General features: G+C 31.2%; 1 protein-coding gene across 1 annotated transcript; it reads right to left on the bottom strand.

The window, feature by feature from the left end:
* Positions 1-992: 992 nt before the first annotated feature.
* LOC107928662 (protein terminal ear1) lies at positions 993-3,885 on the bottom strand. The gene is made up of 5 exons (XM_016859918.2): positions 2,919-3,885; positions 2,156-2,819; positions 1,931-2,053; positions 1,645-1,786; positions 993-1,543 (listed from the first exon to the last, which is right to left on the bottom strand). Exons 1-5 carry the CDS (start codon positions 3,616-3,618, stop codon positions 1,235-1,237), a joined length of 1,938 nt encoding a protein of 645 aa, XP_016715407.1. The 5' UTR covers positions 3,619-3,885; the 3' UTR covers positions 993-1,234.
* Positions 3,886-16,719: the final 12,834 nt, after the last annotated feature.

Here is a 16,719-nt window from a genome sequence, read left to right on the forward strand (position 1 = left end):
ATGACATTTGACATTTTATGTGGAAACATACTAAATAAAAAGTTTAGGATAAATTACAATAGTAGTCTAACTCTTTTTTTTTTATCATTGAAAAGCTAAAAAATGTCACCTAATTTTTTCTATTGCCCAACCATTCAGTTTTATCTTTTTGGTTATTAGTTGAATAATGGTGACAATTTTTGAAATTAGCATAATAATAACTATAACTCTCAATATTTATATATTGTGTTAATTTATTAATTTTAAAAAATATAACACTCAATATTTACCTATTGTGTAATTTTAATTCTATATTTTTATAATTTTTCTTTAATAAGAATTTCTATTTTAAAATATTCCATTTTTTATATATTTTTTAATTAAATTTAATTGATAAATTTATTTTTTTAACTTTTTAAATGAAAAGATTGTAAAGAAAAACTTAATTACACACTGCATATTAAAGGTTATATATTTCGATATAATGTATAAATATTAAAAATTAAAAATATTATTATATTAATTTTAAAAAAATATATCATAGTTAATCAATTGGTGACAAAAAATTATAAATAGTTGGATAATTATTATAGTAATTTACCAAAATTTTAATTAATTTTTAAAAATTATTTAGGATTTAATTGATTTTTTTTTAAATTATAAAAAAATTGTTTATAAATGAATCAAGTTTTAAATTATTTTAAAGGGGAAAAAAACTGTTCACCATTTGTAATTTGATTAGACTGCATTCTGAACTAATCGAATCCAGTGATTTTAGGAGGAAATGGAGGGGCAGAGAAGAGGTGGTGGTGAGAGCAGTAAATGGATGTGATTGTGGTCGGCCCCAGCTAACCTGAAAGAGAGAGAGCGCACCTTAGGCTAGCGGCGGGTTCGGGACTTTGGGCACCTATATGAGAGGCTCGGTGATCAACATCAACACCATTGGGCATTGGTTGGTGCAGCTATTTCTAACACCAAAAACAGCTGTGAAGCGTGAATGAGGGCTGCCTTGGTTGCATCAAAAACGAATATTATATTCTATTTCATTCAAATTTTCCATGACTCTTGTCCATGCAAAGTAGTACTACTAGTAGTAAGTCACAAAAAATATATATAATTTCTGTTCAGGGTGTCACTGTTCAGGCCATAAGAGCAATGATTCTTTCTTTGATCATGAACCAACATCGCCGTCGTTTGGCCTTTGGCTGACGCTGTTACTGTGAACTTCCCCCTCCTACTGGTCAACTGGAGCACACTAGTTGAAGTGATTGATGATGGCATTATTTTCTCCACCGTACGAACTTGCACCACCTCCATCCTCAAGCGATGTATCATTATGACACTTATCGACGCTATCGCTATGTTCATCGTAATCATCTTGTTTTTCATTGGGTTTTGGCGAGGGACCACCGATGGAGTTCTGCTTTTCACCAACTACAGGAAGTGGAAGTGGCTCAGTCAGTTGTTTCCCGTCTCGAGGCGGCTCAAAAACTACTGGAAGATAGTGATCCATTTCGCATGGGAACTTTGAGTTTCTAAAATGTTCTTTCAACGCCTGCAATCCCTATTTTAATCATTTCATAAACAAATTAGACCCATATAAATGATGAATGAATGAACCTAATGATTTTTGGTCCAACATGAGGCTAATATTATATTAAAAACCTGAACTCTGGCATAAGTGACTTCACAGATTTTTCTTGAGTTGAAAACTTCCCAATGTTGATGGTGGAAGGCCTTGTAAAATCTCCAAGTTGCTTGCGGGGATGTCATGTTCACAAATCCATATCCCACATTACACTTGTTGCTGGATTTTTTAAATTCAAAGAAAAATGTGCAAACAATGAATCTTACATACAATAATCTTGATTTCAATACACTATCAACGGATTTATATATAGGATCTATGTACAAACTCAAGGAAAAAAGGGGGGGCGGAAAAGAAAATTACTTGAAATCAATCGGGAGGTAGACGAAATCGTAAGAAGATAAAGGCTGATCATCGCCGGCGTCGACAATTTGCTCGTTGCAGTGAATACAGTGATTGTCAAGCATGTTCAACAACAACTGCTGACTGCAAAATGCCATATTCAAAGGCACATAAAAATATGAAATAACAAAAAGAAATGCAATCGTGTTATTTTCTATTTAAGTAACAGTTGGTAAAAAGACAAACCTATATTTATTGGGTATGTTCTTAATCATGACGGTAGTCCTTGAATCTTTACAGTTCGATTCCGCCATAGCATCTTCGCTTATTAAGAAACGAGGATCAAATTTCCTCCCTTGTTTGCCTTTCCATGGCCTTCCCCTACATTGCTGCTGCTTAACCCCGTTGCTAATCCTCTGTGGGGACTGGTTGTTTTGGTTCTTCGCAACCTTGTTTGCAGCTGCTCCACCACCAACGACCGCCGTTGCAACTGAACTCTTCTTGCTTTCCTTAATCTCATTAGGGCTTCCCTTGCGAGAATCAGACAGGTTCTCGGTAGGGGATTGGCTTCGAGAAAGAAAAGAACGAGGAGGGATGTTGGCAGAATATCTACCGGAACCGGAGAATCTACAAGCTAACGACGGTGAAGAAGAAGGGTGATTATATTTACTGGCAGTGAATGAAATATTGGGAGTGCAAGGTTTGAAAGGCTTAACATGGTTGGCAATATTAGCATTGAAGAACTTGCTGTTATACCCTCCGGGTCGACTGAATTCAATGACAACTTGCTTCCCATTGATTTCTTTTCCATTCATTTCTCGTAAGGCTTTAGCCGCATCTCTTACATCATAAAACTCCAAGAACTTTTGGTGCTTCTTCAACGGCGTTTCTCTCAGTTCCTTCACGGGACCTATCAACAAATTTATAAAACAAGGCAGCCTAAGTACCAACCAATCAAACCCTTTTTGACTGTGTTTTTCATATAGGAAAGGCGAAACACTTAACTTACCATAAGCTTGGAAAATTTCTTTGAGTTTAGAAGTGGAAGCACCGGGGTCCAGATTGAAAACTACAAGACTTCCTTGATTATTCCCGTCAGGCAAAGCATTAGTGGCCGGAATAATAAAGTGGGCCCAAACAGCTCTCCTCGATATCAGTCCAGTCTCAGGAGTATAGGCGTTGGTCTCCCCTGGTTCGGACCCGGCTGCACCACCCCTGGCTTCTTGTTGCATGTGCTGCTCTCGTATTTCATTCAACGCTCGCTCCGCATGTCTCACATCATAGAAATGAACCGTCACGATTCCTTCTCCCACCCTTTCCATCTGGACCCCGCGTATTTCCCCGAACACTTCCAGTTCTTCCCTCACTTTACACTCGCTCACATCGCATGGAACGGACGTCAACACTAAAGCCCTCGTCGCCGTCGCAGCAGGGGGCGGAAGAGAAAGCGGCGGTTCGGGTAAAACCATCGTGGAATCTGTAACGTACGCTGCTGGCAAAGGTGCAGGTACAGGTACCGCCACATGGAACTGTGCTACGCCACCACCAGAAAACGACAACGTTAAGGGTGCAGCGTAGGGGTAGTAAAGTTGGGACGGTCTGAAGAGAGGAATTTGGGGTTGGAATAGTGTGTTTTGGGCGGGCCAAAATTCTTGTGCAGACGGGTCTAGGTAATTTCCAGTGAACCGTACCGGCCCGGTTTCCGCCATGGCTGTCTCAGAGCTGAGAAACAGTACCCAAAAAAGAAAAGCTAAAAAGGACAAACCTTTGCTTTGCTTTGCTTTAAAAGAAAAAACTGAAAATTTATCTACGAGGAACTGTGTTTATTGAGTTAAAAACCCAAGTAATCAAATTTTTCGTCTGTTTGTTTGTTGTTTTCCATCTCCCAAAAGTGTTCCACAGACAGAGTTGAGAAACTTGAAAGTCGCTAGTATAAATGTAGAAGAAAAGGAGTGATTTTGGTGTTTTGGCCCCTTTCCTTGGTTTTACAATACATGCATTTATACATGGTTTCCAAGACAAAGGCTGCTACAAACGCCAATTGCCAATTACCACCTCATTGAAGACATGAATTTACCAGTAAAGCCATTTGGTTTTGGGATAATATATAATTTAACCCTTGAACTTCTCTATTTGTACCTAGTTGGTCTTTAAATTTTTTTAGACCTAATTGGTCCCTAAACTTCTATTCTATCAACCAAGTTGAACCCTCCACACCAACACCATTAGTTTGTGCTTATGTGACATTTATAACAAATGTGGCGATGCCACGTGGTAGCCTCACACCAACACCGTTAGTTTGTGCTTATGTGACATTTCTAACAAATTGGGTGATGCCACATGACAAATATAATTTATATATTTATATTATAGTTTTTAATTTATGTTTGTCATGTGTTATATGGAGAGATTGTCATGTGGCACCATTGGATTGGCTAATAATGTCAAGTCAACATAACTAGTAATGTTAATGCAAAGATACTCATTTAGTTGATGGAATACAAGTTAATGGACCAACTAGATTCAAAAAAATTTATAAACCAATTAAATACAAATGGACAAGTGCAGGGCCAAATTATACATTAACCCTATTGTTTTGTTTTTTATTTGGGATGATGATTGATGAAGAATCGAACGTACACGTGGCAATAGGACAAATATTTGTGGGGTTGTCATTGCCAAATTGCCAAAACCCCCACGGACATGCTACTCTTCATGTTAGTTTTCTGACGAGTAAATTTTTATAAATTTATCTACATCTTGTGTTTATCAAGTCTAATAGATTTATATTGAATTATTCTAATTTTAAATATACTTGTTGGCATCGACTCGATTAAGTAACGAAAAATAAAAATAACGTAAGAAATTAAGAAATTGAATACAAATTTAATGTAAAAAAATTTCTCTACAGAGGATAAAAAATCACAGGCAAAGATAATTTTATTATAATAGAAAAAGAAAGAAGAGTATAAAAGACGGAAATAAAAACTAAACCCCAAACTCGAAAACAAAGAACTCTCAAAACGTAAACACAAAATTCTCCAAAAGTGTTATGAGATCTAATCTTTTAATAAGTGTATTTTCTAATGTTGTAAAAGAGTCTATTTATAGGTTAAATAAATTATGCTAATAAATGCTAAATATATTATACTAATAAATACTAAATCTTCTAGAAATAAAATATATTTTGTTTAACTTGATTTGCAAGCAATTTCTTATTTAACAGTAATTTAGGTCACAAACTCTAACAATCTCTACCTTGACACGAATTATCACAACGTCATCTTTGTTGAAGCCCGCCACGGGCCTATCTTGAATTATATAGGGAATTAACTAAGTCAAATTTGTGCATTCGACTTGTGCACTACCAAATCAAAACTAACTCGAGTCTGATTTTCACAAACACAATGCCCTAGCCTTTCAAAACATGCATAAAAAAGAGAACATCTTTTCAACGAAACAGTCATACTTTTTTCCCTCCTATGACCAAGTTGTCTCCATTCCAAATGAATTGACTCCGACTCCATAACGGACAAGGGATGTTCGGTTTCACCGGTCACTGTAGAATCTTCCATAATATAAAGATTGCCGGCCATTTTACCTTTTAACAAAACAAGAGCTCTACGATACACCTTAATGCCGCTCGACTCGATGTTGATTCTACAACCTTTTGAGTCTAAAATACTCAAGGAGATGAGATTCTTTTGTAAATCAAGTACACATTGAGAATGTCCTAATCGTCTCATCGTGCATTTTAATTTTAATAGTACCAATATCAATTACCTTACTGAATGAATAGTTTCTCATATGCACAACTCTACCTTCAACCGAATTGTACGTGGAGAACCATTCTCTATTGGGACACATATGGAAAAAAATCTCAGATCTAAAATCCATTCGGAGCTCACTCATTGGCACTAATAAGAAATCATCACCTCTTTCGTCGGCCAAATTAGCACCAGCTACATCTTTCTCATTACTCTAAGTAGTCCTTTTATTTCGGAGTTTATAACTATAACAATTCGTTTTCAGTGAAATCGGAACAGTGGTTTCGGGACCATAAATCCGAGGTAGAAAGAAAATTTATTTTAATATTATTTTATGGTCTACAGTATGATAGAAATATTGTATGAAGATTTCGTTAAGAAATTTTACCACTTACATGTTTAATCTGATAAAAATAACTAAATTGCATAAAGTGCAAAAATTAAATTCTAATAGCTAAAGGTATTAAATAGTTATGGAATTTTAAATTGGAGGTCCTTATATAGTAAATAGACCATTTAGAGTAGTTAGTGGATAAGAATGATTATTCATCATTGGAAATTTAATAAATTATTAAGGTTAATTTTGAAAAAATAAATGATAAATGGTGATAAATAAATAAAACAATCTAATATCATAATCTTTTACCAAATAAAAGAATAAAAAAATGGAAACCTTAGTCATGGAAGCTTGAAGTTAGCAAGCTTATTTTTACTCATTTAGGTATGTATTTTTATCCCGTTTTTAATAATTTTTATGATTCCAAGATCGTAATAGCTTAATCTAACTATCTCGAGGAATAATTTGCAAAACCGTTAAAGCATTAGGATTTTTCCATGGATGAGTATGCTTGAATTTTGAAGTTTTATGATAGAAAATGAAAGGTTGTTGTTAGATAAACAACTTTTGTAAAGAGAATTTTGATGAAATTATCAATTAGGGACTAAATTGAAAAGATGATAAATTTATAGTAAAATTTGAATTTTTTGAAATATATGGGTTGCTATTAATATGTATAAAAATCAGCTAGGCTTGAATAAGAATTAAATTGTATAAATTTCATTTTCCAAGTCTAGGGATTAAATTGTAATTAACTAAAAGTATAGGGGCAAAATAGTAATTTTACAAAAAATATGGGTTGGATTAAATTGAATATGAATTATATTAAATTGAGTTAAATTCATTCTAATAGATCTGGATAGACCTAATACAAAATTAGATCGTGGCAAAGAAAAAGTATCGAACTAGTAGCCTCTGTATTTACGAAAACTTAACGAGGTAAGTTCGTGTAACTAAATTGTATATTTATATGTTTTAAAATTGAATGTTGTTGTGTGTGATTTGTACAAATTTTCATGTGTAATTATAATCACATATCCGATAATTATCGAATCCCGTTTGAACATTAGAAATTAGAAAGATACAAATGACATGTTATTAGGGTTCCCGATATGGTTGTGATCCTGCATGTGTCGCGGACACACCACAGCTCTCATGAGCTTTCCGATACTTGGCTCTCATAAGCTTCTCAATATTTGGCTCGCAAGCGCTTCCCGATATATAGCCCGTATGAGCTTCCCTTTACTTAGCTCACATGAGCTTCCCGTTATATGGCTCGAAAAAGCTTCTCGTTTACACGCTTGTATAAGCATACAAGTACATGAATTGACGGGTTACAAATTTGTGCACTTTATGTGTATTACTCGTGTATCCAACGATATTTTAAATGGTTCAACAGACAAAGTTCTGATATGAAACAATATGAGTTCGAATTGAACAATTACGGGTATATACTTGAATTACATGGAAATGATATTACATGATATATTGAAATATGAGATGGATGATACATATATGTGAATCTTACCCAGTGATTATGTACATCCATGTTTATTGGTTATGGAAAGTGTTACATGGCTAACATATTGAGCATATGTGTTTAGGTTTTTTGCCAAATTATTTTGGTTATATTAGCATGCTTACCTTAAATATGATTAAATGGTAAGCTAATTTCCTTGTTATACGAGCTTACTTATCTTAAATGCTTACTCTATGTTATTTTTCATGTTTTATAGTAATTCGGAAGCTCATTTTGGTTGGAAGCTGGTCGGAGCAACTTCACACTATCCATCAGCCTTTTCGGCATAATTAGTAAATTAATTTTGGTTATAATGGCATGTATAGGTTAATTTGGCCAATGATGGCATATAAATGTTTTGTTGGAACTAGCCATTTGAATGGCTTGTGATGGATAAATTTTGATGTGTATGTAAGTGGCCTTATCATGTTTGACGTGTGTTTGAAATGGTTGAATGATGGAAATTTTATAAGTATATTGATGATTGGGTTAAATAGGTATATTTGGTAAATTATGCATATATGTATTTGGTCATATAGGTGAAATCGGTTATTTGATTTATATAAGTTATGTTGTCATTTAAAGAGCCTGAGGGCATATTGTTGGTATATGATAGTATTACATGTTTAAGTATTGATTCTGGCTTGATTTGAATGCCTTGTTTATGGCTTGTTGATGTCCAAAATGAAGATTTAGGTTGATGACAAACTGGCTGAGAAATATAGCTAGGAAAATGACCTATTTTTGTCCACAAAGGCTTGTGTTTTAGTCGTGTGTGACACACGACCAGGTGACACGGTTGTGTATCCCCTACATATTTATTTGCACAAAACAAAATGCTCACACGGCTTAACACACTGGCGTGTTGCTTGGCCATGTGACCCAAGTCAGAGAGTTCACAAGTTTGGACACGGGCTGGGACACAGTCGTGTGAGCCACACGGGCGTGTGTCCCCTATACCTTTGAAAATTTTAATGTTTTCTAAAAAAAATTTTAGTACCCGATTTAGTCTCGGCTTATTTTTAAAATGTATTTTGGGCCTCGAAGGCTCGTATAATGGACAGTATATTTGTTTTTTATTGGTTTTCGATATGAATATTATTTTATATGAAATATCTGTTTATTTGATTTGTAAACTCCAGTAATGTTCTATAATCCTGTTCCGACAAGAGATACGGGTTAGGGGTGTTACAATAACAATCTACTTTGACGTGGCCTAACTTCTTACAATAGCGACACTTTTTGTTTCACTTCTTTGATGTTACCAAATCGGAAACTTGCTTATCTGCATTGTTATTCGAACCAAACTCATTGTCAAGTTTGTCTTTACTCAATAAATGACATTTCACATCCTCGAACTGGAGTTTGTTTCTACCATAAATTAATTTCTCCTTGAAATACTTGTATGAAGAGGGTAAAGAGCACAATAATAGCATACTCTGATCTTCATCGTCAATTTTAACCTCAACATTCTTTAAATCATTCAAAAGATAGTAATAAATAGACGTTGTTTCAACACTAAATGATTAGTAAAAAACTTAGTCGTATAAAGAGTTTCTAACATTTTCCACAAGACGGATAAGGTTTTCTCCATTAATACCTCCTACAATACCCTATTTGTGAGGCACATTTGGATTGCAGATAGGGCCTTTTTATCAAGCTCTTTTCATTCTGTTTGATCTAAATTCTCAGGCTTTTTCTCGGTAATGACCTTTTTCAGGCCGGTCTGAACTAAAATTGTCATCATCCAAACTTGCCACAGATTAAAATTTGTGACACCATTGAACTTCTTGATATCAAACCTTATTGCTACCATCTCTAAACGGGCTAGTCTACAAAATTGAACTTACTTCGATACCACTTTTTGAGGATCAACCTAATTAATCAATAAACAAGTAAAAATAGCAGAAAAAATTAAGAAATTAAACACAAATTTAGCTGGAAAACCCCTTACAAATAGGATAAAAAACCACAAGCGAATATAATTTTACTATAATGGTAAAAGAACAAATAGTATAAAAGATAGAGATAAAAACTAAACCCCGAAACCCGAAAACAAAGAACCCTCAAAACGTAAACACAAAATTCTCCAAAAATGTTATAAGTTTTTATCTTTTAATGGGTGTATTTTCTAAGGTTGTAAAAGAGTCTATTTGTAAGCTAAATTCGTAGGTCAAATAAATTATGCTAATAAATGCTAAATATATTATATCAATAAATACTAAATCTTCTAGAAATAAAATATATTTTATTTAACTTAACTTGCAAGCAATTTCTTATTCAACAGGAATTTGAGTCACACAACTCTAACAATACTTTTTGTAATTTCAAATGCTTTGGTATTTGTTGATACAAGTGGTCAAGAAAGAAATAAAGAGGAAGATGTGGTAGAGTAAGGAAAATCGATTTACTTAAACAAACGGAAAGCTGAAAAAAAAGAGGTAAGTAACAATGAGGACGAATGAGGTTGAATGGTGTAAGAGCGTAAGGTTTTTGATAGGCTAGAGGTTCGATCCTTTCTCATCATTCTAAAATATATTTATAGAGAATGAAGTCTTGTACTTAGTGAGGCCACATCATTGAAAAACACGAGACATAGTGATTATGTGGCCAACCAAGTGGCAAGGCTGTTGTACATGTGTTGTCGCGGAGTGCGATGTGACTCTGACATAGTACGAAGTTGTTACGCCTAGTGGTACCTTGGTGGTCTCCCTACGGAGATGAATGTGTTCTTGCTAATTGCGGGTGGCATGAAAGATGAGGCACTTGGGTGGCTGAGTGGGTTTAGGGTTCAGGGTAAAAAATTACCAAAATTATGTATCAATGACATGGAAGAAATTGTTAAAATGTCATTAAATAATTGTAAATGAATTATAAATGATATGGTGGAAAAGGTCCATGAAATAATTTCTCATAATTAAATGGTTTTTATTTTTATTTTAAATAATTTAGTAGATTAAGATGTTATTAATTTAACGCAGATAATAAAAACTTAGTTTAAAAAAAGTTAGCCAAATTTGGATTTGAAAATGATAGATGGTACACATGTAGCTCATAAAAAAATATAAAAAGTGGTTTATAAGTACTTGGCCAAATAAGACATCATATCTATAAACTTTATATAAAAGGATTTGGACTTTTCTTTTGTTGGCACGTGGCCCATTTTGCCCTTTTACATTATACAAAAGTGGTTAAATTTTGATTTTGATTTTTTTATTTAAGATTTAATTTTTATACTTTAATTTTTAACATAATTTGATGATATTTTTTTATAATATTATTAATTAATTTAATATTTAATATTATTAACTTTTTATAAAAGTATTATGTAATTATATTTAATTTGAATGCATTAAAAATTTTAGAGGTTAAAATGTGGCTTCATATTTCTTTTGAGTTTGCCTTACTTTTAGGGGTGTTTGGTAAACAGAATTTTGGGCCATTTAGTTGATTTGGGCACAAATGAAAGATTAAGTAGTCAAACTCTCTAATTTGTGTTGGGTGAATGGAGGTTTGCAAGTACTTGTTAAGCTAAAACCTCCAAAATAAAAAACAGAATGATGGATAACTTTTTTCACAATCGATTGTGAATGAAATATGTGGAATATCATATCTGATCATACTTGTTTAAAAATTACTCCCTTTGCCACATGTATATATTTCTTGAATATTTATGTACTCTTATTTTATTCTTAATTTACTTATGTAAAATGATTTTTTATACAACTTTATGTTAATTGAAATATGCTACTTGACAAATTTATTCAGAGTGTGACGTAATTATCACTAATTTACATACTAAGAACATGACATAATTATCACTAAGAAATTTGTAAATAATGAACTTAAGGATTTTGTTTATTTAAAATTTTAAAAATATTCACTAATTAATTTCCATAATAGATGTTTTAATTCCTTGGTAATAGTGTTTTATTTCAATAATTTTACTTAATAAAGACTAAAGTATTATAAACAGAAAAATACTTAACAATAAAATGTGTCATGCCCTTATTTATCATTTTACACATATTAGCTTTCAACTATCAACTAAGTTTTACCAAACACTTTTAAATAAAATAATTAATAGAATCAAGTGGTCAAACCAACCGCTGCAATCAACAATCAATGATCAGCCAATTGTCAAATAGAGCCTTTTTCCTTTTTACATTAAGAAAATGGTCAAGCTTCAATTTTTGCCCATATATTATGTTGAAACTTGAGATTTAATCTATATGCTTTGATTTTTTTATATTATTTGTTTACTCTACATGTTTAATGTCATTAGTTAGTTTAAATAGTTAATATTGTTAATTATTTAAATGAAAATGTTGATGCCAATTTTTCAGCTGATTTTTAGAAATATGTTGTAAAAAAAACTTATTTGAGAAAGTAGGTTGTTTTTTTTTAAATTTATCGATCTACATTGTTTTTTGAGGGAGAAAGGAAAATACATCCTACAGGGTGCGCTTTCAACCACATTAGCTGAAAACGCGTCTTATAAGATGCATTTTCACTAAAAATTGATAACTTGGCTTTTTTGGTCATGTAGTTAAGTGTTAATGTTTTTAGCATTGAGTTCCGGGTTCGATTCCTCTCTTGCTTACATTTGTATTTTTTATTTCATGTTGTTGAAAGCTTTTTTTTTTAATTAACTTTTTCTACCCATTAACTCTTATGGTTAGATGGCTAAATAATTATGATCTCATCCTTAAGACTTAAGTTCAATTCCTCCTATAAATATTTTAATATGTATTTTTTATTTCATGTTATTTCAAGTTTTTTAATTAATATTTATAATTAATAAATATATTATTTTGAATATTTTTTATTTTTAATTAGTAATTCTTTTATTTATAAAATCAAATAATAAATACATAATTGTTTTTTAAAAACATCAACTAATTCTTTCGATATATTTTTCTTTATATATAATATTTATATGTCAAATATTTATTTTCTCCACCTATATTGTGGAGGTATGGCGATTTCTAATATTATAAAATAAAATAATTATTTCAAATATCATTGTTTTTCATCTAAAAATATATAATATGTCAATTTACTACACTCATGATATGAATTGAAAACTAAATATTACACATATAAAAATCATATTTATTAAAAAAAATGATATTTTTAATATTTATTTGATTTTATAAATAAAAGAGTTATTAATTAAAAATATGAATTAAAAATAAATATTTATTAATTATAAACATTAATTAAAAATAAAAAAACTTAAAACAACATGAAATAAAAAATACATATTAAAATGCTTATAAGAGGAATCAATCAAACTTATGACTTAAATATGAAACCAAAATTATTGAACCATCTAACTAAAAGAGTTAATGTATCAAAAATATTAATTAAAAACAAAAAAAGAGTATAAAACAACATGAAATATAAATGTGAGTAGGAGAAAAATCAACCCTAAAACTTAAGGCTAAAGCACTAACCCGTGACCATCTAACTAAAAGAGTAAGTTTGTCAATTTTCAGTGAAAATGCGTATTGTAGGATGCGTTTTTAACTAATGTGGTTGAAAGTGTATCCTATATGATATGTTTTCTTTTATTTAAAAAAAAACAGCATAAATGGTAAACTTTTTATTTAAAAAAAAACAGCCTATTTTCTCAAATAAGTTTTTTTTCAACACATACATATAAATTAGCCTAATTTTTCTTAAGAACACTACTTCAACGAAAAATATATTTTACTATGATGATTTTGGATAAGTGTTTTTAAGAAAAAAATCTTCACCAGTATTTTTAACATCATTTTTATTATTATATGACTTGTAAGGAAATATATTTTTTAATTTTAAAATATTATACCGATAAATTTAATAAAATAATTTTTAACTATCTAAATTTTTTAATTTAAAAAATAAAAAACATATTTTTAATTCTTTAGTAATTTATTTTATACAGTTTTATATTGAAATTAAATCTGTTGACTTGATTTCAAAGTGGGACAGAGGGTATGTTCCCTGATGCAGGCACAGGAGTTGATGGGCCACTCCACTCGGTATACGGGATATATAATGATAAAAAGAGTGTGAAAGGGATGTTTCTTTCATTCTTTGATGATCTTTTCCATGGCTAGAGAACCCCTACCTTTTTCCTTTCCTAAATGGAGATTGTGATATATAATATATAATCACACCAGAACAACCATTCTGTCTGCACACTAGCCTTTTTACTACTTTATTTTGTGTAGGAGAAAGGCTACTAACAAGATTTTATACGTAGAGAATGATTAAGTTAAAGTAAAAATAATGCTGCAAATCTTATATATTATTACTGAATCAATAATCTTGTTTCCAAACCAAAAAAAAAAAAAAAGGCTTTCATTAAAAATAACTTTTTCTAAATTTGTAGGTAGATGGCATCCTTATTTTTTACTAATAATATACTGTCAATATATCAAATTTATCTAAAGGTTTTAATATTTTCTATCAAGAGAATATCGTTTATATGCTCGACAAAAGTTCTAATCACTATTCTAATTAAATATAAGTATATTATATACATTGATAAGAATATTAAGCATTGAAATACAACTTACATTGATAAAAATTTGAATAAAAAAACTAAATCTATTAAAATTGAAATAAAAGGTAAACAAATATTAGGCTATATATTTATATAGATGGTAAAAGTAAGCACATTGTTTTTTTATTTGATAAAAAAATAAAAAATGAAAAATAAAAGAAATTAATAAATTTGAAAAAGAAAAAGTTTTTTTAAATTTGCATATTTAATTTATAATATCACTTACCATAGTTAAATTTATACATGATTTAGTTAATATTGATGAAAAATCTTATCATCCTTTTGGATAGATCATCGTCCAATACATGATCTAATTACTCACATAGTTTGGAAAGCAGGGTATAAGAATAGGGTTTGCATGTATTTTTTTTAAATTAATGCATAGATGAGGGAATTGGAATATATTAGAGGTAGGTAGGGCAGACAAAGGGGACCATTAGAGTTTAGATCATCCTTAGATGCTCCCCCTTTCTCCTTGTTACCAGGAATCTTGCCTTCCCCTTCTTCTGCTTCTTTTAATTTAAGCTGCTGGCCCCTTTTCCAACCCACCATGCTACATTCTTGTTTGCTGCTTAGAGATGATGGAGTGAGATGGGATGGGAACTATTCAAATATATATTTGTAAGTAATCTATCAGAGGATATATTTCGTTATATGTATAATAAAAAAAGTAAATTAATAATTTTAGAAGTCGGAGTGGGGATAGGACAGGAAATCATTTACCTAAATGATCCCATTGCGTCATTTTAAAATATACTCGCCATTCAAATAAATGATCTGTACATAGAGGCAGGAAAAGGTGGTAATTAATGGCATTGGCAAATGGAGAGGTGGCCTCGCAACTACAACTTTGGTAGGCGTGTGCGCAATAAGGAGGTTGTTTTGTCGTGGTACTGGGTCACCGTGGCGACTCGAACAATGAGTCCTCCACTTTCCATAAATTATTTATTTATATTCTAAGCTTTTAAAAAAGTGATGAAGAATATTGTTGGATAATAAAATTATGAAAAAGGACCTCAACTTTAGATTATTAAAATGGGCTTCCCTTCTCCCAAGATTTTACAGTATGGGACAGACATGGAGACAGAGGCGATTGTTAATGATCAGTGGCATAAATACATGGTTCAACCACATAACTCGTTTTTCGATTTAATGGAATCTGCCCTAACTGCTCCTCTCTCTCTCCCTCTCTCTTTTTAATTAAAATATCTTTCATCTTGAATTTACATTAACTTTTTTAAAAAAAATTCTTGATTATTTCTTTTAACTTAAATCATCATTACGTTCATTGTTACTGAATCAATCATTCACATTATTTGACTGCCCGATTTCTTTACTTTATTATTGTAACATCCAATACTTCATATTATATTTATACTAATAATAATCTTCAGACACGAACTCAAAAAAAATAAAGACATGGTCCCTATTCCTTTCTCAAATACAATCTCAACATTCCTAAATCATTATTTTTAATGCTCTCTATATCATCTGTAATGTGAATCACTACTACTTTAGCAACTTTTTGCATTCTTACGGTGTGAATGACCATCATTTTACTATTCAAATATTTGATATAACTTAATTTTTATAATAGTTGGCGTTTTCTGCAAGAAATGAATAATAATTTATTGCTTAAACGGCCCAAAACATCTCTAAAGAACAAGTTAAGAAAACGAATTTTACAACCAATAGGTGACTAGTATTATCAAAACTAATATTACAACCAATATGAATACGAAAGCAACCATTATAAATATGAAAGCCACCTATATGATCAAGACGATTATTATTAGTATGGCTATGATCAGAGGCAATATTATCAACAACCTATATGATCAAGGGTATTTCAAGCAACAAGAGTTTCCGGTATCCCATTGCCTAACATTATAGTTTCCAAGGAGTTCACTTTATAAACTTCTCTTTAAATAGGGGTGAATTGTTATACCCCATGCTATTAAAGAAAGAATATCACCAATGACAACTATCACATTAGATCCAATTTCATTAGTGTTTCTAACTTCCAAGCTCAGGCGACAATCTAAATTTCTTTTCAATGGGCCGAAATTGAATTATGAACTTTTGAGAGGTAAAATATGATTTTGTCATATATTACTTTATGATTTCATCATTTTTAAAGGGTTACATAGAATTTTTTATTTTTGCGGAGTAAAATATAATTTTATTGTATATTAACTTATAATTTCATCATTTATGAGGAGACAAAAATACAATTTTTCTACTTTGGGGGGCTAATACCCTTACCTGCTTCTCTTTGATTTGCCTTTAGCTAAGCTCACTAATCTCGAAGGAGATCAAATTTGATCTATATTCTAAGATGAGTCTAAATTGAATTCTACCGAAAAAATAATTATGAGATGAAAGACTCACTCATAACACCACCTTCATCTAATCCCATCTTCTAAAAGAAGAATAAAAGACACATCATCTACACACTACTTAAATACGATTTCAACATTCTTAAGATTACTATTCTTAATGACTCTACACCATTTATCACATGAACCTCCTCAATTTTAACAACTCCACATGCTTCCTCCAATGTATTTTATAGAAGTTAATTGTTATAACAGTTTTTATAAGCAGATCATATATATATATATCTCAAAG

The sequence above is a fragment of the Gossypium hirsutum genome, chromosome A12 (genome assembly GCF_007990345.1).
Source record: "Gossypium hirsutum isolate 1008001.06 chromosome A12, Gossypium_hirsutum_v2.1, whole genome shotgun sequence".
In the NCBI taxonomy this organism is placed as follows: Eukaryota; Viridiplantae; Streptophyta; class Magnoliopsida; order Malvales; family Malvaceae; genus Gossypium; species Gossypium hirsutum.

Bases quoted from the DNA above. Each gene is read 5' to 3' on its own strand.
- LOC107928662 (XM_016859918.2), bottom strand. From the start codon at position 3,618: ATGGCGGAAACCGGGCCGGTACGGTTCACTGGAAATTACCTAGACCCG. The intron at 2,054-2,155 runs GTTTGTCTTTTT...GGCATTTTGCAG, and splicing joins AACATACCCAATAAATATAG to TCAGCAGTTGTTGTTGAACA. The intron at 1,544-1,644 runs GTTTTTAATATA...TGATTAAAATAG, and splicing joins TCACTTATGCCAGAGTTCAG to GGATTGCAGGCGTTGAAAGA.